The sequence below is a fragment of the Mastigoproctus giganteus genome, chromosome 13, assembly GCF_048544385.1.
Source record: "Mastigoproctus giganteus isolate SK-2022 chromosome 13, ASM4854438v1, whole genome shotgun sequence".
NCBI lineage: Eukaryota > Metazoa > Arthropoda > Arachnida > Uropygi > Thelyphonidae > Mastigoproctus > Mastigoproctus giganteus.
The window spans coordinates 35,841,050-35,866,464 of NC_143587.1; the positions used below are offsets into that span (position 1 = coordinate 35,841,050).

Here is a 25,415-nt window from a genome sequence, read left to right on the forward strand (position 1 = left end):
GCAGTGATCACAGTGTGCTGAAGTGGGATTTACTCAAAGAGGTAACTACCATTAGGGGTAAAGTAAAGGGTTATTGCTTCCGTAAAGGCGACTACGATGGACTGAGACAGTATTTAAATTCTATACAGTGGGACCAACTGATGATGTTACCAACAGCAAATTCAAAATGGGAAGCATTCAAAGAACTTATCTTGGAAGCTACTAGGCTTTACATACCAACTAAGAAATATTGTTCAAGGTTTAGGCCAAAATGGATGTCAGATGAACTAATGAGGCATATGGCAGAGAAGAAAAATGCATGGGATACATACAAATTAACACATGACACAGAAGCCTATGATAGATACAAGTTGATATGCAACCAAGTTACAAAGGAGGTTAGGCAGGCGAAGGCAGATTACGAGAAATCCTTGGCAAGGGATGCAAAGAAAAACAGCAAAGAGTTCTTTACTTATGTAAATTCTAGAAGGAAGGGGATGAATCAGATTGGTCCACTTGATATTGATGGGTCAACTGTTGATGATCCTGCTCAGGTAGCTAACAAACTAAATGAAAAATTTGCATCGACATTCACACATGAGGAGTTATTCAGCGAGGGGAATGCCAGAGGTGTATTCAACTCTAGCAGTAAGCTACAGAATCTTGAAATAACTGGGAGTAAAGTGGAGGAGAAACTGTTGAAGATAAACACAAGAAAGGCACCCGGGGTGGATGGGATCTATCCAGTTATATTAAAGGAGGCAGCAAAGGAAGTAAGCAAACCCTTAGCCATAATTATGAGAGCTTCCTTGGACTCAGGGGAGGTACCCATAGACTGGAAATGTGCAAATGTGACCCTAATTCACAAAGGAGGATCAAAGGCTGACACAAGTAATTATAGACCTGTGAGCTTAACTTCTGTTCCAGGAAAATTAATGGAGGTACTGGTTAAAGAAGCACTGCAGGATCATTTAGACAAGACTTCAGTTATAGCTCAGACACAGCATGGTTTTGTTAAGGGGAAGTCTTGCCTGACCAACTTGATTGGATACTATGATGCAGTCACAAAAGAACTGGATGCAGGGAATAACTTTGATATTATATACTTGGATCTTAGAAAGGCTTTTGATACTGTTGCACATGGAAGACTGCTACACAAATTGGAGCAGTGTGACATTGGAGGCAAATTGCTGCTATGGATAAAGGAGTGGTTGAGGGGGAGAAGACAGAGAGTGGTAATCAATGGACACTGCTCATCGTGGACTGATGTTATTAGTGGAGTCCCTCAGGGCTCAGTGTTGGGTCCATTATTGTTTTCTGTATTTATAAATGATATTGATGATGGTATATCGGGCTTAATGTCCAAGTTTGCAGACGATACAAAGGTTGGCAGGGTTGTCAAGGACACTACTGACACTATGCTGCTGCAACAGGATCTGGAAAGGTTGAGCAGATGGGCTGAGAGGTGGCAAATGAAGTTTAACATTGACAAATGTAAAGTACTACACATGGGAAACAGCAACCCCAGAGCAACGTATCAACTCTGTGGTACAACACTGACAGTGGTAGAGAATGAAAGGGAATTGGGGGTGGTTGTGCAGGCAGATACGAAGTTCTCTGAGCAGTGCAGACGGGCTGCAGGAGTAGCTCATGGAGTATTGTCAAGGATATACAGGAATTTTTCCAGCAGGGATAAGGAGGTGATTATTCCATTGTATAAGGCGATGGTCAGGCCACACCTAGAGTACTGTATACAGGTCTGGAGGCCTCATTTCAAGAAGGATGTAGAGCTGCTGGAACGAGTACAGAGAAGGGCAACAAGATTAGTGAATGGAACAAAGGGGTGCTCTTACGAAGAAAGGCTTAAGTTTTGCAAATTACAGTGTCTGGAGACTAGGCACCAGCGAGGTGATCTGATAGAGGTGTATAAAGCCTTGAATGGTTTAAGCATGCTCAATGCTGATGGGATTCTTCCTCTAGCTCAGAAAAATCACCTGAGAGGGCATAAATTCAAATTGAGGAAAGACAGATGTAGGATAGACATGCGGAAATTTGCCTTTAGCCAGCGGGTGGTTGGTTGGTGGAACAGACTTCCATCCCTTGTGGTGGAGGTTGATAGCCAAAATAAGTTTAAGGCTCAGCTGGACAGGTATTTTGAACGAACAGAGGGGTGAAGTGGAAGTGGTTTTTTTTTTTTTTTTTTTTTGGCTGATGCTGCATAAGCTTGCTTTCTTGCATCAAATGCCTCTACTAATGCTAATGCTAATTCAAATTGAGGAAAGACAGATGTAGGATAAATAAGTTTAAGGCTCAGCTGGACAGGTATTTCGAACGAACAGAGGGGTGAAGTGGAAGTGGTTATTTTTTATTTATTTATTTTACTTTATTTTTTTTTGGCTTATACTGCATAAGCTTGCTTTCTTGCATCAAATGCCTCTACTAATGCTAATCTCTAAGAGTGCAAAAATAATGATAGCTTATGAAAATTAGGGGACTTTCTCATCCGCTCTTGTATTTTTTTGTGACCATCAGGATTTGAACTACCTAGTAAATTCAATGGTCTTAGTACTCACACTAAAGTGAACTGGCATTATAATGATTTTCCTTAGTACTGCTTTATTCTTAAACAAATGACTTAACAAAAGGTTAATCTATCATTTATTTAAAAGTAATTGATAATACATAATAAATGGGTGAAGAGTCATATGGAATAATAAAATATGAAAGCATATTAGGTAATATGATTTATTAAAATTAACTCTCTAGTGCAGGGGGCGGTGAACCTTTTTAAGGGTGCGTGCCAAAACCAGCTAAATCTTAAAAAACTACCCTTGCGTGCCCCACCGAAGGTGATATTCAAGGCATTTAATCACACAATTTTGTCACAATTTCATCAGTATGTCTTTACTACTCTGGCACTGCATGAATACAGCTATTTACTGAACATTGTGACGTCACTACATGACTAGCAGAGAGAACGGGCATGCACAGGTCATGACTCAAGGTGAATTCATGGAGTGATGTTGTTTCAAAGTTTTAAATACTGTATTTTTGGGACGATCTGAATTCTGCGTGACCAAGGAATTTGTACGCATGCGTACAAATTCCTTGGTGGTGAACCCATGCGTGCCATGGGTTCGCCACCCCCTGCTCTTGAGAGTTAATTTTAGTGGGTCAGAAAAGTCACAAGAATAGATGTGTCTATTAGACCACATGAAGCATTCAATATTTGTGGGGGAAAAGAACACAAAAAATGGTGCACTTTATAATTTTATTTTGATAGCATGTTGGATAACAAGTACAAATAATATCTTTATTAACAGCAGTCTTGTCATAAAAAAAAAAAAAAAAAAAAAATTTCCTGACTATCCTCTTCCAACACACAGCAAGGGAAATCACAATTAAAACTGAATGATACATGATCATGCATCTGGAATTTCACACACAAAAACAGATTCTTTATGGATTTTTTATCACTATACTTCTCCAATTAAAAAATAATAAAAATATACATAAAAACTGAAGACCATAATGGCTATATATTAAAACTCACACTGACAATTCTATTAGATATTTCAATATTTAAATTTGATATGGTGAGCTGACTTCAACAGAACACCCATGGCATGGCTGACAAATAAAACCTTTAAACTAATAATATGAATCATTTAAATTATATGATGCCAAGGTGTTTCCCTTTATTTACTAGTATTATCAATACTCTGGTTGAAAACGTAGTTGTTAGAATATGAGGGTCATGAAATGAATAAATCTGATACTTACATATGTATTCAGGAGAGTGTAACCAATTGACTCTAATTAGTGTCAACAAGAGACTGTTCAATTGTCCATTTTTATTATCTGTCTTTATTCATCTTAATTCTATTTCCAACTTTGAATTCCATTAGGATTTATGAGGAATAGAATGTTTATTTTCTAATATTTTTTTCTCTATTTTTAAATAGCCTGTAAATATGAAGTTAAATCTATAATAAATATGGTTTGGATTATACTGATTAAAAAGGAACTAAAAATAATGCCGTCAACGGAATGAGTTAATTTGTATGAAATCAACTGTATGGATCCATATGAACTCATATAAGTGACTAACAAAATCAGAAATATATTCAATTAACTTAATAAAAGCAAGCAATAATATTTTAATTTTTCACTATATCATTTCAAGAGTTTAGTGTCAAACAACATTAATTTCAAAATCATTTTGCAGTTGTTTTTGAACCAAGAAAAAGTCATTTGACATTGCCTTGGTTTACCAAAAATGTACTTACAATCTAAGCTAACATGTACTTGACAGATACAGTTCATGACATGATATGCATTGTTATTTGTATAAAGTAAAACTAAAGTTATCACAAAAATAAAGTGCAATTTATAGTTAATGTTGTTTGACACTAAACCCTTAGTGTCAAACAACATTAACAACAAGATTTAGTAATAAACAGCAATCCATAGCTACATATATGGTAAATAGATACCTTTAAATTTTGTTATCATCAGCATCCAGGAAGCAGGATTGATCTTCATTAGAGAATATGGAATAAATATAACATGCATACCATTCAGGATACTCTATAAAATGAAATCCAAAGAAATGAAATATATTATTATGAAATATATTGCTCTGGCCACTCACTATAATTTTCAAATGATTCTAAATTCAATAACAAATTTATAATCATATCAATTTAATAAAGTTAACTAGAATAAGCTAAGATATCTGTTGTATGATACATGAACTGGTTCATTGGTTGGGTAGTTGGTTGGTCAGTGAGTCCATTGCACACATATATATTTTAATGATGTACTTGCAGCTAAGGCCATAATAAAACACTGAAGAGACACTATATAAGGTGTGATCAAAAATTTTGAAGACTAACTCTATATATATCAGTCTTCAAAATCATGCTCATAGCAAGTTGTAACTTGGGGAAACATGTTTTAGACATACCATTAAGCAGCTGTTTATCTGTGGTTAGTCTGACTTAGCACACTGAATAGGTGTTTTTATGTGCTTTGTTGCATTTTAAAATGAGTGATTTTACTGAGCAGCAAATGTGCATCAAAATTTTGTTTTGAATTAGTAAAAAGTGCAACAGAAACCACAAAATATTAAAATCAGCTTTCACATAAGATGCTATATGTATCATTCAAAAACTTTTCGATGTTTTGAAAAGTTTAAAGTGAACCACTTTTCCAAAGATGATGATTGCTCTGGCCACTCTTCAACTTCAAAACCCACTGATTCAATCACTCATGTTCACGATCTGATCAGGAGTGACTGACATTTAACTATTCACAAAAAAGTTTCTACTGAAACTGGCATTTCTTATGGGACACATAGATCAATTTTAACACAAGATTTGAGAATGCAACACATTTCAGCTGAGTTTGTGCCTTGCATTCTTACTGATGATCACAGAGAGTGGCATGTTCCTGCATGCCAGGGGTCTTCATCAACGTTCTGCTCCTTACCCACAATGTGTTTCTTTCATCACTAATGTTGATGGATCATGGGTGTATGGCTATGGCCTGAAAACAAAGGCCCATTCCTCTCAGAGGAAAACTCATTTTCTACAAGGCCAAAAAAAAAAAAAAACAAAAAAAAAAAGACAATTTTGGTGAGAAGATCATGCTCATTGTATTTTTTGATTCTCGGAGCACTGTTCAATGTGAATTCGTCTTGTGTGGTCAAAAAACAGTGAGCAATACTAAAAAAACAATTCTACAAAACCTGTGCAATGTTGTCTGGAGAAAACAGCCAGAAATGGGTTTCAATGAATCAGTGCTTACGTTATGACTCTGCAAACCCAGCACTTTCCATTCAAGAATTTCTTGTGAAGCATTCCATTGTGCTCTCCCACACACTATACTCTCTGGATTTAGCTCCTGTGATTTTTCCCTCCCTGTTCCAAAGCTTAAAGCTCCTTTGAAAGATTATGGGTTTTCAATGACTGAGAAAATTATTCAGAATGTGACACAAGAATTATTGACAATTCCAAAAGAAGCCTAACCCTAACAATTTCTGGAAGTATATGCTTCCAGAAATTGCAAAAGCACTGGAATTGATGATGATTCCACCTGAATCATCATCAATTGTCATCAATTTCCCAAATAGTTCAATTCCTGAAATTTTTGATCACACCTCATTGTGCATACTTAATTCTTATGAATCTACAAATAAAGATGCTCTCATACGAAGAAGAAACAAAGATATGAAATTATTATATGGGTATTTGAGTAATAATGCAAAAGATACAACATACTAGCTATCTACAAATATTCATTGCAGATTATACATATCTAGGTCAAAAAATTAAATAAAGAACAGAACTGTAACAATATGAGAGGAAAAGGTGTCAGTGTTCTATATAATTAAATATGAAAAATCTAAGGGATAAAACAGCTTCGGGTAAAAAAAATTCATATAACTTAGTTGCACTTCCAGTGAAAACACACCATTCTTTGGTTACCAGGTAAGTCTTATTTCATATCAATATAAGACATGCATTTTGTAGAAAATGTAGTATGCATCCTTAGTAACACACAAAATGTTGCTTTTACACTACAAGTATAACCAAGTTACATAGACTGCATTAGTTGATGTGCTTTAACTCAAAATTTTTTTGGATCCCCTGATTACTTCAGCAATCTCACAAAGAATATAGCACACAAAATTTCTATTTATATCTTGAATTTAAAATCCTTTCAATTAGAATTACCACTTACTGTAAGAATGCTGTGCCACAAACCAACTTCTCTCTTAAAATCTAGGACACATACCATGACTTCACCTGGAGTAAGGGAATAAACAAAATATAACAAATAAATTTCTACAATGAACTTTCACAGCTGGATTTTATATGATAATAATTAAAAACATAAATCAGCAAAATAATAATACAGACATTACATAAGTTTACATGGCAATTAGAAAGTTTATGGTGCTGAAAATATTTAATTTAAGATGACCTTCTAGTTATAATTCAAAGGTAATTTTCTAAGTGACAAAAATTAGATCAAAGCTATGAAGGTTATTGAAATATATCAAAACCAATGCACACAATGAACATGTTTATGGAAGGGTGGAGAAATTAGACGTGCATGTGCTTAAACTAATAATAAATTGTACAAAGAACATAATGACAACATAACAAGACTTCTGAGTGAATTTAAGTAGAAAAAAATACAGAAATGAGCCACATGTGGTTCTGCTTCCTGTGAATTAGCATCCCACCAATGAGAAGCAGCAGAACCTTGAAATATTATTAACATATGTTTCAAATATTAGTATTGTGGTGGTTACTTTAATATTAGCAGTGGCAAATAATGAGAGAAAGCAAGCTTATACAGTATCAATCAAAAAAAAAAAAAAAAAAAAAACACATCCCATTTCACCTATCTGTCCCCTCCAATAGTTTGTCAAATTTTTTCCTTGAATTTATTCAAAATATCCACTTCCACACCTTTGATTCTCAGATAGAGGATACCTTTGATTCTCAGATAGAGGATACAGAATGTGGCTACATATTTCCTAAGCTTTCACTGCAGGTTAGTTTTTGAAATAATTTTGGGTTTTTTTTATATATATATTTAATAGTAGACTGCAGTTAATATATAGCTTGACTTCCTATAGTCACATAGGTAAATTTATTTTTGTATTTAAATAAGTATATGGAAAGCTACAGCTTAATATTCAGATAGCCTTTGCTATCAATATTTTGGCAGAAACTTCGTACCTTTCATCAGATAGCTTAAATTTAATTTCGCTAGTGGTTAAAGTTTTGTCAGCAGTATAATTTCTGTAATACTCTGTAAATTTAAATTCCATAATATATTCTAAATTTAAATTTATAAAGTATTTGAAAAGCTACAGCTTAATATTCAGATAGCCTTTGTTTCAATATTTGGGCAGGAATTTCGTAACTTTCCTTTGGTACTTAAGTTTGACTCCTTTAGCGATTTTAGTTTTCTCAACAGTTTAATTTCTGCAATATTTTTTATCATAAATTCTGTAATATATTGTAAATTAAAATTTTCTAATCTTTCTAAAGTTCAAATTTTACTTAAATTATGGCTGCTACAAGATCCACTTACAATACAAAGTCCAGGGCCTTGGGACTCAAATTGAAATGCCTGCGGGCATTTCCAATGTGAGTCACGACTTTGGCATGTATTATAAGGTTGATCTAGTAGACAAACACAGCTCAACTGAAGATTCTTTCTTTGCACCACATATAAGGAGTGTACAGATTTTAATTAGAACTTAATGCATTATGAGAAGAGTTTGAGTTGCCGAAGAAACGAGTGCTTGCCCTAGAAACAAATGTAACTGGGAGCTCATCAAGGAGTCAAGTATCTCCTGCCAAGTGATGCACCCTCTATTCGGGTCCCAGAAAAGAATACAGGTAGTTCTCGACTTTACGAGTTAATTTGTACCTAAAGCAAAAAAACTCGTAAAGCGGGAATTAATTTCCCATAGACATAAGGTTAAAAATAGGGGTTATGTTCTCAACAATGAAATTAGTTACTAATTAGTTTATGTTTAAACAATGATTGATTTATAGAAATAAATGAAAACGTAGCCTGCAAAATCAAGCAAATTATAATAATAGAGAAATTTTTTTTTTTTTTTTTTTTTTTGATTTGGTAGTTGTTGGCGCATCGGCTTCTGTGGCCATATTGCACCTCCCAAGGTTTTTGCAGTACTTTGATCCAAGCCCGAGGCGGGAATCGAACCCGCGACCTTTGGGTTGCCGGGCAGGTAATAATAGAGAAATTATTTACGACTTACAAATGTTAAAGAATATTTATTCTTCATCATAATCGACTAAATGCACACTCGTTGGTCACTCGTTATTGGCTCGGCACTCGTTGGTTTGTTGCACAAGGAGTCATCTTCTTCAGAAATGTTTCAAGAGGCATTTTTTTCCAAGATAATCTTCTCTTTTAATTATAAATTTCATGATTGCATGCATAAGCATTTTTTAACAGAACGCACAAATTGCAACTAACACCATTTGCACGGAGTAACAAGTTCACGAAGCTTAAAAAAAGGGAATGAAGAGAAGATTCTGAAAATTTATTCGTGTTTTTTAAACGATTGAAGATTTCAGCACAATAACATAAAAAACCACAAAATTCCAGCTATTGGTATTTTCGCAAATGCAAGAAGATCGAGTTTACTACCCATTTATAATTGCTTACAGTAACAGAAAAGCCCAATAAACCGAAAAAGTGCAAATTCCTTTTGTTTTATGGTCGTGACCTCCAGAAATGTGCTTTAGAAAAATATCACAAAGGCATTTAAAATTGATTCTTATAACGGAACATATGATAACGATGAAAGTATAGTGCGTTTTAATGATTTCAATTGGTAACTAATACAATTTACAAACCATGCTCATGACCTTTTATATGGCCCTAAGGACACGTTCGTGACCTTAAAATGACATTTTGGAGATAAATAGCTTAGTTATACTGTGAAAATTTCAATTTTCAAGATCTTGAAACGAATTACCAAAAAACAATGTGTTACTGGGTTCACATTACGATATTTTAATGATATGACGGTATCTCTGGAACTGATTAATATCGTAAAGTGGGATACACTTGTATTGGACAGCTACGCACGTAGTTTGGAGTACAGTATTTATGAATGTTTAACATTCATTTTTTGCAATTATTGTTCATATTTTCAATTTTGTTGATACTTGGGGGAAAAAAACTCGTAAAACGAGAACTGCCTGTAGTCAAGTGCCCACTTCTCTGGTCAAAGGTGATCTAGTTTGATTGGGAGACTCTATTGTCAGGAAAATAGGTAACATTTTTTGTAATAAAAATAGGTGGTCCAGAACCAGACTGTGTATTCTGTTAATCATGTGGGGGACTAACGTTATTAAATATACACAACCTGCCATCTGCTGGATAAATATAGGACTATGCTGATAAAAAGCCACGAGTTAGGCCTGATTGTGTATGTGTCTGCAGTTCTGCCAGGACACAATCAAGAGATAATATGCAGAAAGCCTTGTAGATTATCTTGAGACTTGAGGGAATCTGAAAGGCTTTTTTATCAGCTTGGCCTGCATTTGTAGGTAGAAGGGATCTATTTTGTAGAAATGGTATTCATTTGAACAAAGGTGGTGCAAAAATTTCTGCTAGTATCAACTTAAGGGTTCAGTGAAACTGCTAGTTTGGGGGGGGGGGGGGGAGAAGATTTTTTTAGATCTGTATTTATCTGATGATATGGATCAAAGTAATGCTTGCAGTCATCTCCTGAATTTTTGTTTGTTGCTACAGCAGCTAATGTTGATAAGATATTCTGAGAGTAACACTGTTTCAAATGAGGGTGAAGATAAAGCTTGATGTATAAACCTAAATTAACTTCAAGGGGGTATGTCAGGGCAGTAAACTAAAGAAGATTACTTAGTCTCAACTGTGTCTACAGTAATTTCAGGAGTGTTGTCAATAAAATGGCTGAATTTGAACTTCTGGTAAGAACAATTAATGCTGATGTAATAGGGTTAACAGAAATGTGGTGCCACCTGGAAATTGGTGATAACACAATCCATGGTACATATAATGTATTTAGGAAAGACAGGGAAGATAGAAGGGGCGGTAGAGTCATGCTTCTTATCAAAAGCAGCCTGAGCGTGAAAAGAGCCTTTGCTGATTCTGAAGTTACATCTGCCAACATAGAATCTGTGTGGTGTCAATTAGTTGGAAGCAAAGGAACAATGAGAGAGGGAGTAATCTACAGAGCAGAAGATTGTGAAGAATATGATGAGAATGTTTGTTGTTGTTATTTGGTTTTTAGGAGCATTGGCAACTAAGGCCATATTGCTCCGGGATATGCGGTGGTCATCCCCTGACCTTTCCGCATGCTCCGTATTTGGTGGTGACAGGCTCGAACCCCGGTCTAATCAAGAAGCATGTGCTACTCACTGCTGCTCCTTCCCACCTGGCTACGGAGGCGCCTCATGATGAGAATGGAAACTCACAATGGGGAAAAACTTTTTAAAATAAACTAGATGATTATTATTTGTACCAGCATGTTAGAGAAAGTACTAGGGGTGAGAATATTCTTGACCTCATCATTACTAATGAATCAGATAACATCCCAAGGCTTAAAGTACAGGAACCACTGTCAGGAAATGATCATTCAATCATCAGTTGGAAGATTAAGAAAGATGTTGCAGTAGTTAAAGGTAAAGGCATGGGTTTTAATTTCAGAAGAGGGGGAAAATACTGAAGTCTACAACAGGTACAAGTTGATCTGTAATAATACCAAAAATAAGGTCAGGGAGACCAAGGCTGCACATATGAAAAAGCATTGGCTAAGAGAGGAAATAAGGGGTACAAGGAACTTTTCATGTATGTGAATACAACAAAGAAGAAAGGTAATCAGATCGAACTCTTGTGCAATGGGTGTGGGAAAGTCTTAGATAACCCAACTGATGTTGCGGAGATGGACTTAATAGGTACTTTGCATCGGTCTTTACTGATAAAAGACCTTTCATGCTGAGAAGAGGCTGAGCCATATGAAATTAGCGAAGTCGTAATTACAGATGGTTGTTTATTAAAAAAACTTTTGAGCATAAAGGCAGGTAAGATTACCGGAGTTTATGGTATATAACCTGTAGTTTTGAGGGAGAGCATGAGGGAGTGTATAGAACCATTGAGGTTAATTGTGAGGGCACCTTTGGATTCAGGGGAGATTCTTATGGATTTAAGAAGTGCAAATGTAGCAGCAATACACAGAAGCAATTCTAAGAGTGAAGGTGGTAACTACAGACTGGTTAGTCTGATTTCAGTGGTAAGAAAACTCTTAGAGGCAACAATTAAGAGTGCAATCCAAGGAGAGATATGGCATTCTGAAGGACACACAATATGGCTTTAAGGGAAAATCAAGTTTAACTAACTTAGTAGCCTCTTTTGATGGGTACTCATGAGCTAGATTTAGGGAACAATTGACATAGTTTATTTGGATTTTAGCAAAGCATTTGACTCAGTCCTTCATGAGAGGTTACTGTATAAGACTGAACAGGTTGGATTACTGGTAAGGTTCTAAGATCGATTGTTAGGTGGCTGCAGGGGAAAAAAAAGGCAGAAGGTTGTGATTAATGGATATTCTTCAGATTGGTGTAATGTCAGGAGTTTTCTACACTAGTAAGTTAGATGGGCAAAGAGAGACAGAAATATTCTGTATTTCATTATCAGCAGTGACTCTTCATGCATTAAGAATATTCAGGCAAAAGAACCACTAGACAGCAGTGATCATAATATACTGATGTGGGATCTATTTAAAGATATAACTACTGCTGAGGGTAAAGGAAAGGATTTTGATTACACAAAGATGACCAAAATGGTCCCAGACAGTTTATAAATTCTATTTAGAAGGACCACTGATGATGTTATCAACTGCAATTCTAAATGGAACTTATTCAGGGAAGTAATTATAGAAGCAACTAGGCTTTTTATAACAAGTGAGAGATACTCTTCAATGCTGAGACCTAAATGAATATCAGATGAACTGATCAGACTAGTGGCAAAAAATAATTTTGACATCATATACTTTAGATTTCAGAAAAGCTTTTGATATTGTTCCACTTGAATGACTGCTATACAAATTAGAGCAGGGACAAGTTACCGCTATGGATAAAGGGATGGTTAAAATGGCAGAACTCAGAGTGGTTATTAATGGGCATGGCTCTTCTTGTATTAATGTTATTAGTGGAATCTCCGGGGTTCAGTGCTGAACCCATTGTTGTTTTCAATACTTATTAATGATATTGACTGATGAAGGCATATCAGGCTTAACGTATAAGTCTGCAGATGATACAAAGATTGGCAAAGTGGTTAATGACAGTAACAAGGGTGTGCTACTGCAACAAGTTCTAGAAAATTTGGCAGTGGACTGAGAGGTGGCAACTGAAGTTTAACACTGGCAAATGCAGGGTACTGCATGTGGATAGCAGTAATTCTAAATTAACATACCAATTGTGTGGTACTACATTGAAGGTAGTAAAGAACAAAAAAGATGTGGTGGGTAATTGTACAGTCTGACATGAAGTTCTCTGAGCAGTGCATACAGACTGCTAGGACAGCTCATAGGTTCTGTCAATCATATATAGGAATTTTGCCAGCATGGAAAGGATACTCTTACCAAGAACGACCTCAGTTTTGCAAATTGTAAACTAGGCACCTGTGAGGAGATAAGACTGGGGTATATAAGGCCCTGAATTGAGTAAATTGCAGGATAGATGTGCAGAATTATTTTTTTTAGCCAGGGGGGGTCTATTCAAAGACTATTCTATTCTAGACTCTATTCAAAAGAGGATAGGCAGAGTTGACATTAATTGATTGAAATAAAAGGCAGAACTGAAATTCCACTGCTCTTTTCCATGTACCTCAATCAGTCAATATCCATTCTCTGCGCAACTCCAAACTCAAAAAAACTATTTTCCTTTTCTTCATTTATCCCTTCTACTTCTGCTCTCTGGAATAATCATCTTTCACATATATTTCCCAAAAATTACAATCTACAAATTTCAAGTCTAATGTCAACAACTATCTTCTACATTCTCAACCTTCAACCCATCTATATTATTAAGTATTGTATGGTCTAATATCTTTTATATTTTTGGATTTTCATATATATATATATATATATATATATATGGTGAGCATAAAGTCTTTCTCTGATTTCAAACATTTATTACACATGAACTATGCTGGGTACAAACATACAGCTTTTTGCAAATTTTACCTCAACTCAAAAGTTTTTTTTTTTTTACCTCTTCAGTACACTTATACTTGTGCTCCATTTGTTGCCTGGAGAACATCTAGTCGTACTCAATTCCTCTCCATGTTTTCTCCAACATCTCTTCAGTAACTGTCGTGAAAGCATCCATTATCCTCACCTTTAAAATTTCAGTATCATGAACTGGAGTCAAATACACTTTTACCATAATATACCCCCATAAAAAAAAGTCGAGGGGAGTTACGTCCAGTGAACGGACTGGCCATGGTGTTGGACCATTCCTCCCAATCCAACGGTTAGGCAATGTAGCATCGAGGAACTCAGGAACAACTAAACTCTAGTGTGGCGGTGCACCATCTTGTTGAAAAATTACCCATGGCTGAAACTCTTCTAACTGAGGTGCAACGTATTGCTCCAGCATGTCCAAGTAAAATTGCTGAAATGGTGGGCTCAGCAAAAAAGAAAATGGTCCAATAACCTTGTTGTGCATTAGGCCGCACCAAACGTTCACTTTAGGGCTGTCCCTCTCTTTCTCAAAAACAACACGTGGGTTCTCTGACCACCAAATATGGACATTGTGTCAATTTACCTCCCCAAAGATGTGGAAAGTAGCCTCATCACAAAAACAAACACGTTTAAGGTAATCATTGTTTCTCTTGATTTGACTCTTGATTTTTAAGGAATTCTTATGTGCTGTAATGTAATAACTAGATTGTATGTATAGCTTAGCTTAATTTTCAGCACTCACCTCATAGTAATCCGCTTAGCTAGTGGAGAGTTTTACCACATACATAGTGGTTATAGGATTCTAATAACTTACAGGGATTATGGATTTAGAAACTAAGTTATGGGCTATAAAAATTTTCCTAAGAAAGGAAAGTTCACTTTCCATTCTATGGTTGCCTAATTAATTTTCTTCATTCAATTTAATTTAATTAGGCAACCATAGAATGGAAGGTGCACTTTCTTTTCTTAGGAAAATTTTTATAGCCCATAACTTAGTTTTTAAACCCATAATCCCTGTAAGTTATTAGAATCCTATAACCACTATGTATGTGGTAAAACTCTCCACCAGCTAAGCAGATTATTATGAGGTGAGTGCTGAAAATTAAGCTAAGCTAAACATACGATCTAGTTAATACATACGATCTGGTAATCATTGTTTTCATCACCTCACTGCAGAATCTCTGTAGCAAAAGCAGCATGTTGGGGACGATCGTCTTGCTCCAAGGCTTGAACAATTTGCACTTTATATGCATACAAACAAAGCCGTTTGTGCAAAATTTTAACCACTGTCCTCTGTGGTATGCACGATGAGTTGACTTCCGAGGACTGCATTCAAAAGCATCATGCACAGCATCAACAGTCTCTTCACTCACACTAGGTCTACCAGTTCTTTTAAGGTCCCCAACACTGCAAGTCTCTTTAAACTTTGCATACCAACCTCTGATGTTTTTAACATCTGGCGGATCTCACCCACACTCTCTTCTAAAATTTCGCTGAACTGTAACTGGAGATTTTGTTTCATGAAACCACAAAACACACCGAGCTTTCTCCTTCATCAATGCCATTTTGATACTGGTGATTGCAGCGATGTATTGATTGCTATGTATCCATTGTAGCGAATGCAGTGCTACCTAGATCATCCACAGATTGTGCAACTTTACATTGCAAAAAGCTCTAAGCGTTGGCCTTCGTTATGACACAAGGTGCAAGTTTCTATCTAGCATAGGTTTTAAGTTATAATTTTTCTTAATCAGGAAAAGACTTTATATGCTCAACCTGTATATATAAACTGGCAATTGTATAATGAACAAATCCATTAAAGATTGTACAAATAATTATTTCTTTCTATGTATCATAAATTACTATTTTATATTATAATACACATAATTAGTGTTCCAATTTAGTTTATTTATAAATTATACATAATTATATATAATAATAATTGGGAACATACATTAAAAAAAGGTAGGAATCTCGCAAAGCCCATTTCATATCAACAAAAATAATATTCCAAATAAATCCCTACAATGATGACATCTATACTTCTACTCATTACGTGCCTGAAAAAAAATAATGGATCAATCAATTATTCATATTCAAAAAATAATTACCTTCTGTGTAATTACATGCTGCTGTGAGAGCTCTACAATGATCCGCCATTGCAGACCTAGTAACTGTCACACCTTTCATAGCTCCATCTTTATCAACTGAATACTAAAAAAAAATATTACAATTAGAGGTAAAAGCCTTATTGTAAAACAGTTATTGTAATAGCAAATGTGCTACCTAATTGTATTTTAATTTCACAAGAATTTGGGTATACTAAAAAAAGGATACAGTATATTTAAAAATATACAGTGAATACTGAAAAAATATATTACACTGTATATTTAAAAATATACAGTGTTTAGTATATTTAAAAAGTATACTAAACACTGACATAACATTTGAAAGAATAAATTACAGTTTAATTTTTGTTTTTAGTAATTTATTTCTATCATTTAATAGTGAATTCATGAATAAAACAAACTTACTTCTTTCATCTTTTTTTTTTCTATTCTATTATAAAATACTTACTTGTAACTTTATAATTAATGTTTAAATAGAAAAAAACTTCACACCCAGAGAATGACAAGATTAACTTGACATGACCCCCTGAGATGAAGAAACATACCAGACAAGATTGCCAAACTTGACTCTCCAACTTAAACCTAGCAATATTTGTAGAAGAAAAAAGTTTACTTTTAAAACTTACCTCTATATAAGCTGTTGATTCTTCACTCATTCTGATAGATGGAGTCCAATCTCGAGGAGGTTTGCTGAGGTGTTCGGTGACAAACCAATTCAATTTCGGCCACCCTTAGAAAAATAAAATATATTCATACTTTATTATTATTGATTAAGTATCTTAACATTCTTGCTATTAAGGTACTTTATTATCACGCCAAAGTTCACTAAAATATGCAACTTTATATCTTTTAATGAGAATTGGAAAGAAAAAATTTGGTTACATTACCTTCTTTTAGTCAATATGCATGGTCATGTTGTAAGAAATAGCAATTTCTTATAAAAAAAAGGCCATGTTTTATATAAAGATTGTGTTAGAATATTTTAAAAGCAAAAACAGTTCACAGGAAATAAATATTTTATCGGATTAAAAGACATAATAATAGATTATTTTAAAGTTTGTAATTTAGAAAACAAGAACAAAGTAAATGTAAGAAAAACTAACCTGTTAAATTAACAACAGAGTATTTACAATATATTTTTTCAAGACTGTTAAATTCAACGTTCCAATCTCTTAATCAATGTATTGTACTATATGGACATACCCCTAAAAGTGTGAATTTCTCCAGCTGCAGTCTTCGGTAAGCCTTTATAACAAGCTTCGGAAGTTAGTGCATAACAAACTCCACAGCTGCCAAGAAGAAATCCTATTTGTTGAGAACCAGCATCCTAAGGATAAACAAGTAATGATTTATAATTTATGCCTTTGAGCGAAAACAATTATTAGAGGGTAATGGTATCATGAGAGTGACATTATTTTTAAATACTTCTCATCGTAAGTTATTCTAATGCTCCTAAAAACCAAATAACAAACAAAACAAACATCATAAGTTATCATTAATTTTTATATATTTGAAAGAATTTCCAAAATTGCCTTCAATTTTATTTGCATTTGATTTACAAAAATAGAAATTTTAGAAATTGGCAATTCCCCCCTTCCTTACCTGCACATATAATCAGTACAGCTGAGTTTCTTTCTGTAAACTTTATCTCAAATTAAAATCTGTCAATTCGCTGGACTGACTGCCAGTCCAGCAGTTAAAATATTTATTGACAAATAAAGTCTTAAAGATTAATGACATAATCTAACCCTTATGTTAATAAAATAAAATCTCATTAAAAAAAAAATACCATTTTAATGAAAATTTATAACAAAAACACTTCCAAGTCCTAAAGGATTTTCCTTATTAATAGTGCTTTGCAAGTTTCATTTAAACAAAATAGTTCTGATAAAAAATTCAATACTCAGTACAATGAATTATTTTCAAAGCCTACCTATGCATAAAATGTATTTTGTTTAAAAAAGGAAGATCTGCATGTTAAAATCATGGTAGTTAGTGCAGGGATGAATAAACTAGTCTGGTTTCATCTGTTGCATGTGAAACTAATTCTGTGGAACATGTGTCAAGTATGCCCACATTTTTAATAATTTTTAATTTGGAAAATTTACCTATTGAAAAAAAAAAAAAAAAAAAAAAAAAAAGGCAATTCTAGCAACACTTCTAACATTCTTATAATCTTTTTCTAACTGACAACTTGTCAAAGTACAGAGTTAATGTGACAATTTCTTCTCTAATGGAGCCTCTGTTCCATGGCTATTCAAAGCAAAGCCTTCTGCCATTTGCTATTATATGAATGAGAAATGAGATGATCTGTGTGATTTTTATTCCTCGCTTCCTTGGTTAGACTACTATTTTAAATATTCTGATCCTAATATCTGCTCAGATCATGTCAGTGAAATTATTCTTGTAGGCATGAAATCTTCTCATCTGTCATCAAAGCAAAGATTTTCCAATAAGCTATAACTACAGATATCCATCACCAGTTCCTTAAATACTGATATCCAGATAATTCTTTGGTAGGGAGAAGAAGAAAACTAGTTAACTTTAAGCCTTCTATAACCCAATCCTGTCTTATTTTGCAAGCCCATCTCCAACACCTCAGATTTCTAGACAAGGCCAAAATGTTTATCTTTCTTGAAGGTTCCCCCTGATTTCTAATCCTTTTCTTAGCATATCAAAAATATTCTTACACTGCTTCAAAAAAAAAAAAAGAAAAAAAAAGAAAAAAATGAAAAAAAAAAAAAAAGTAGACTTTCTCTTTCTCTCTTGGCATTACATGCTACTAACTGTCAAATCACAAATCTATTCTACCACAAAATATTATTCCTGTATCTGGGGTGGTTCAATTAAAACTACTCTTAAACTCCTAAAGTCCATGCCTTTTCTAAATTTATTGCCACAAGGACTGTTTTCCTGAATTAGCATCTGTTATTTCACCTCCTTCTGAATCATTCTGAACAAGTGCATGCACAGCTAGTCACTAAAATTTCCATTAAAATTTAATCAATTCAAGTTCACTGTACTAACTTACTCTTCTACTTCCCCATTTTTCAACAACTTTCCTATCTATCTATTTCCTAAAAGTTACAATCTACAGAAATTCAAATCCAACAACAAGAATATCTTCTGTGATCCCAACCTTCAACATACACACACACACAACAGTACTAAAATTTTCAAACACCTTTTATCATTGGGATCACCATTCGAACAAAAAAACAAAAAAAAAAAAAAAAAAAACCATAACCCACTACTGAATTATAAAAAATGTTGTAACAACTCCAATTACTTATTCCACACTTATGGAAGTTTTGGATCTTCCTGATCCTTGTCTATTTTCTTTCACTGATCCTGATGGTTCATTTCTCTGAAGATTTCAGCACTGTTATAACAATGGTAGGGCTTTCACTGGTGCTGCTTATGCATCAAGCCATGAAGCGCTAATCATCACTATATATATATATATGTTACACACAATAGCAAAATTATATCCCTAATATTGTAACAAGCAAAGTAACAGAGTTTTTTTTTTTTTTTTTTTTTTTTGGAGCAATACAAAATGCATGTTTGCTTTATTAAATTTCCAAGGATCCTCCATTAGAATGCACCCAAGAAATACAAAATAAAGCTGCATTTTTTTTTATTAATTCATCATATACAATTTTTGTGTTATAGAAAATACTCACCCGTCTAGTAAGAGGAACTTCAATAGGAACTGGAACAACACCAGCTGTCAGGCACCCATAAAATGAACATAGGAAAGCAATAGGATCATTGTTTGGATAAACTAATGCTACCTAAAAAAAAAAAAAAATGTATGCATAAATATATATATATATAAGCATGTAAGAATACATAAGTCTGATAAAGTTTGCATAGATGGAGGTGAAAATTACACAAAGTGCCAAGGACTAGAAGGGTAAGGATAGTAGAAAAAAAAGAAGTAATGTAAATTTGAAAAAGGTGAAAGAATGTTAATATCCTAAAGTTATGATGAATTAAGAAAATTATGGAGTGAAGGAACTGTAAAGTAAAAATATTAATACCAAATGATTAAACAAAATAAAGTAAAATAAAATAAAAGGTGGTAGAGCTAGCATCAGATATGGGTGGGCAAATTTAGTTATAAGTCGAATACAGAGATGGCAAAAATGCAAAGTCTGATGTCAGCAGAAGTAAATATTGATACATGGTCAGGTATTTCATGAGGGGACTACACCTGACCATGTATCAGGAACTGCATTACTATACTTGTCCATAACAGTAGAAGAAATGTGAAATAAAGCAAAAAGGAAAAAAAAAATTACCACATTCTTTTACAGTATGGACAAGGTAGTCCCAATGCAGTGTCAATGATATGAAAATTATTAAGGTAAAAATAAGGATAAGGCTAAAAAATATAATTAAGTGTTTTCAGAGTGGGAAAAAGGTTTTGAAATATATGTAAATTTTTGAGTAAATGTGGAAAAAAATTTTAGTGTTGGAATTTTGTGGAGATTAGAAGAATTAAAATAAATAGTAAAAAGCACATGGTATAGGAAGAGGTATTAAATTGAGGATGGGGAAAAGATAAAGGCGTTGTTAAATAAAGACTAAAATAGCGATAAAATGAGGATAGTTGGGACGTTCGTATGACCCTTGTATTGTACTAATAGCTTTATGAACGGGAAGAAAGGTAGAAAGGTTTTGCGTCCTTTACTGCTGCTTTGCGTGTTTTGGTGCATTTGTCATACTTTGCTTATTCATTTTTTATTTTTACATCAACTGTAACTTTGACTTTAAATTACATATATAGGGTCTGGCAGAATGATCTGATGTTTTTTGTAAATGTTGTAATGTAGGTACTATTGCGTCTGGAGGGGTGAGGGAGCGATGAGGGTTAGTGCTACGTATACCATTTCAGTTGCAACATAGTGTGGTCGGGTAAATACAGAGCTTTCGCTATTGAAACATATTTCAAAAGTAATGATTCTGTTGTTGTAACACAGCGTTTATTTCGAAGACATTTAAACTTAGATCGAAATGTGGGTGTTCCCAGTAGGAATATGATATTGCTGTGGGTAAATAATTTAAGAAATACAGGTCCAGTTTGAAAAAGAAATCTCCTGGACGAAAACATAGTGTAAGAACGCCCAAAAACATTGAAGCCATCAGGTTAGCCATAACGCATTCTCCATGTCGTTCAGCCGCAAAGCATGCTCAAGTGCTAGGCATTTCAGATCGAAGTGTAAGGTCAATTTTACATGCAAATCTGAAGTTTCATCAATACAAATTGATGGTTATACAGAAGTTAAGTGCAAATGACTGTTTCCCGCAGTGCAGCTTATGAGGCCATTCTCAAAAACGTTGAAGCTGACACCATTGTCATTTTCACCTCTCAGGATATGCAAATAAGCAAAATTTTCGTTATTGGTCTGACACTAACCTGCAGGAACTTCACCAACATCCACTTCATCGTGAACGTGTGACTGTTTGTTGTGCAATTTCTATGGAATCATAGGCCCATACTTTTTTGAGGAGGACAATCATGTGGTGACAGTGACTTCGAATCAATATGTGCAAATGTTGCGTGACTTTTTAAGACAGAAGCTCAGCGAATTTGGAGATTAGCCTATTTGGATCCAACAAGATGGCACCACCGCCCATACAGCAAGAGCTTCTATGGATGTTATCAGAGAATTCTTCCCCGGGCATCTCATTTCACGTCATGGCGACCTTCCATGGCCGGCACGATTGCCCGACCTTACAGTGTGTGATTTCTTTCTTTGGGGCTACCTCAGAAATAAAGTGTTTAAAAGCAGAGTGACTTCTTTTGATGCACTCAAGGATGCTATCCAATAAGAAATCGCAGCAATACCACAGGAAATGACCCAGCGAGCGATGACAAACTTCAGAGTGAGGCTACATGAGTGTGTGAGAAAAGAGGGAAAACATTTCGGTGATGTAGTTTTTAAGATGAAATAAAATATTGTAAGTATAATTGTAATAATTACTCTAAAGAATGAAATTATAGAATGCTTGTGGTCAATTGGGAGGTTGCAGTGGACAAAAGTAGGAAATATTCAGGACAGAGGAAATGACCCAGCGAGCGATGACAAACTTCAGAGTGAGGCTACATGAGTGTGTGAGAAAAAAGGGAAAACATTTCGGTGATGTAGTTTTTAAGATGAAATAAAATATTGTAAGTATAATTGTAATAATTACTCTAAAGAATGAAATTATAGAATGCTTGTGGTCAATTGGGAGGTTGCAGTGGACAAAAGTAGGAAATATTCAGGACAGAGGGAGAAAAGGATAAAAAATGATGAAAAAAGGATGAAAAGTGGTGGAGTTCAGGGAAAAGGTGCTAAAAGGAATAAAGTTACTGGAAGATGTGCAAGAGGGGTGGAAAACAAATAGTTGTTTCTCAAGGAAAGTTGGTGAAGAGTTGTTGGGGAAAACATCAGGAAAGGGGACGCCAGAGGGAAAGGAGGCTTGGTGGTGGTGGAATGAGGAAGTGCAATCGGTGATAAAACAAAAGAAGGAGATGAAGAAAAGATGGGGTGTAACAGGTAGCCAGGAAGATCAAGAATCATATACAATAGCAAATAAGGAGGCAAAAAGGGCTGTGGCAATAGCAAAGGCGAGGGCAGTGAGGCCTATGGAGAAATGGAAAGGAAAGAGGGAGATAGGCAACTGATGAGAATAGCCAAAGCGAGAGATAAGGTATCGAAGGACTTCTCATCAATAAAACAGATGAAAGATGAGAGGGGAGTGGTTATACAGGACCCAGAGAAGGTTAAGGAAAGGTGGAAAGTCTATTTTAAGAAGCTATTAAATGAGGAAAACCCAAGAGCACTAAGCGAGGATGGTTTGTTTATTTTGTTTGTTATTTGGTTTTTAGGAAATAATTTTTAAGAAGAAATAATCACATAGGCTTTAATAATAAAAAACACAATATATATACATATATATATATATATATATATATATATATATATATATATATATATATATATGACATTAGAATGCAGTTTTGGTTAAAACTGTATTCAACTATGAAATATTGTGAATATTTTTAATATAGTTATTTCTGGCATAAGACCCATAATGAGAAGTCTGCTGTAACAGGGTTAAATTTTTAAAGAAAAGTTTATTGTAAAAAATAAAGAACTGCTATATAGTGCTTATGATTAATTAAAATAAAAATTTAGAATTTGTGAAAGACCACAGAATTAAACTAGATTAATAACAACAATGGCCATGCATTTTGGTTTTCCTCTTCCAGACCATTATGGTTTAGACCAGTGATGTCCAGTACAAGAGCCATATTGAAAGATAGATTTGTTTTGCGGGCCGCAATGAGTGATTCGAGAAAAATTAGTGTGTTACATTTTCCCTATCCTGCTACATGTAAAAGGAAGTTTCTGTTTTCATGTTACCGTTTTTTTATTTTCAGGCTATATACTGTATAAAAAATGGAAATTTCCAACACCTTTATGTGCAACAATCTCTCAGTGATTTGTTTTTTAGATTTTATTAAAATTTAAAAAAATGACTTACTTTTGCCTTTTTTTAAAAAAAACTTTACTTTTTTTTAATACTTTACTTTTTCTTTTAAATGTTCACTTGAGAAAATTTACAGCCCAAAAAGGATCACTGCTTTTCAATATTAAGGTGAATAAATAAATATAATGATACCCCTAAAATGGAAATATTCAAAAATTTTATTGCATAGCATACACAACATTTACTGAACAAAAGTCAACATTTAATTAGATGATTGAGGCTAAATGTTTTTAGATAATTGTTTAAAATTTGTTTGAAAATTTGTGATACCAATTCTCAATATGGAATGAAGATGCTCATCTGCTATTCTCTTTCTTTTTAAATATTTATTTGATTTCATGCGTGAAACAATTTGCTCACAAATATACGTTGATCCAAACAAAGTAGCCATTTTCATGGCATTTCTTTTATTAGCAGAAAATCTTTAGACGGGAGAGCCTTGTCGAATTCAAGTAGTTTATTTTCGCAGTCCATCCACTTATTTTTGAATCATGTTTTAGCTTGAAGATCAATAAGTAAAAATTGCAAGCTGGGATTGTAGTTTTCAGCCATAGAAGTAAATGGATTCTCAAACAAGTTTATGCCATGGGATCTCATATCAGTAAATCGACTTTCAAACTCATCAAAAACTAATTGTAATAACGAGAGGCAATGATTCTTTGGAAATATGTGTTTTTCTGTTAGCTATGTACAACTTTCAAAGTGAACTAAATTGCTTTGCTCAATTTGGGATTTAACTAATAACAATGTATTCTGAAATGATTTGATGTCACCATACAAATCAGAGACCAATTTCCTTTCCCTTGTAGTTTGAATTAAGAGCATTTAAAGAACTAGAAATGTCTGTAAGAATTGCAAGATCAAACAGCCACTCCATATTTAATAGTTGTTTTATTGGTTTTCCTTTTTCTGTCATAAAAATATCAATTTCATGACGCAGTTTAAAGAAACAATATGGCACTTTGCCACAACTAAGCCATCTCACTGTATAAAATTACATCTTCGTATTCAATTTCTGAAAGAAACTCTGAAACATAAGATAATTAAGGCCATGTGATCTTATAAGATTTACAGTTGAAATAACAACATTCATAATGTCTTGGAGATCCAATACATTCTGACACAGAACTCCTTGATGCACAATGCAGTGAATTCCAATCTGAGGTTCAGCTCCGATATCTATCATTTTCTTGGTTATTCTACCCATAAGCCCAATGTTTTTACCAATCATATTTTTTGCACCGCCAGTTGTGACTACTACCAGGTTTTTAATATTAAATCCTAATCCTAACTTTTCAAGAGATTGGCAAAAATTTTCAAAACGATTTTCACCTGTAGTTGTTCCGTGCATACTCTGTAGATCAGCGAAATCTTCAACTGGTACAAAATTATCGTTAATTCGATATACGAAGATAAGAAGTTGGGCTGTGTCCTTTACATCAGTATTGTCACCCAGTGATACAATGGGTGACAATATTTCATTTCATTTCTATTCTTCACATTTCATTTCAATATTTCATTTCAGTTCTTCTATTATTGCTCGTTTCTCTGGACAAATTTCTTCCATAGCTTTTAAAAACATTTAACAAATTCATCATTGCTGAATGGTTTACTTTCAAAAGGGATCAAATGCGCAACTTGATAACTGGCGCTTACAGCAGATAAATTTCTTGACTGATACGTTTTCAGTGTGTTTTGTTGTTTTCTTAATTCCAATACCTACTATCCTTCGCATAATTGTTTGTCTCAACAAACAATTATGCGAAGTATGTTCTTCAAAAAATGATACAGTATCCTTACACAACAAACACTTTCCTTTTTCGTCGTACTCGATGAAGAAATAGTCTTCAGTCCACCTTTGATTAAAAATCACGACAATCGAAATTCCTCTTTTGGAACAAATTCAATAAAATTATATGATTCAATAAAATGAACAAGTTGTATCAAAACAGTAGAATTTCACAATATGA

At 34.1% G+C, this 25,415-nt stretch overlaps 1 protein-coding gene across 1 annotated transcript in view; it reads right to left on the reverse strand.

The window, feature by feature from the left end:
• Positions 1-25,415, reverse strand: part of LOC150075966 (disco-interacting protein 2-like) — a 579,017-nt gene that overhangs the window by 190,085 nt on the left and 363,517 nt on the right. The window contains exons 12-17 of the mRNA XM_090387840.1: positions 19,584-19,694; positions 17,101-17,224; positions 16,524-16,627; positions 15,880-15,982; positions 6,727-6,791; positions 4,476-4,569 (exon numbers count right to left, since the gene is read on the reverse strand). Of these exons, the coding sequence (XP_090243966.1) occupies positions 4,476-4,569; positions 6,727-6,791; positions 15,880-15,982; positions 16,524-16,627; positions 17,101-17,224; positions 19,584-19,694 (601 nt within the window). The remainder of the gene's footprint in view (positions 1-4,475; positions 4,570-6,726; positions 6,792-15,879; positions 15,983-16,523; positions 16,628-17,100; positions 17,225-19,583; positions 19,695-25,415) is intronic.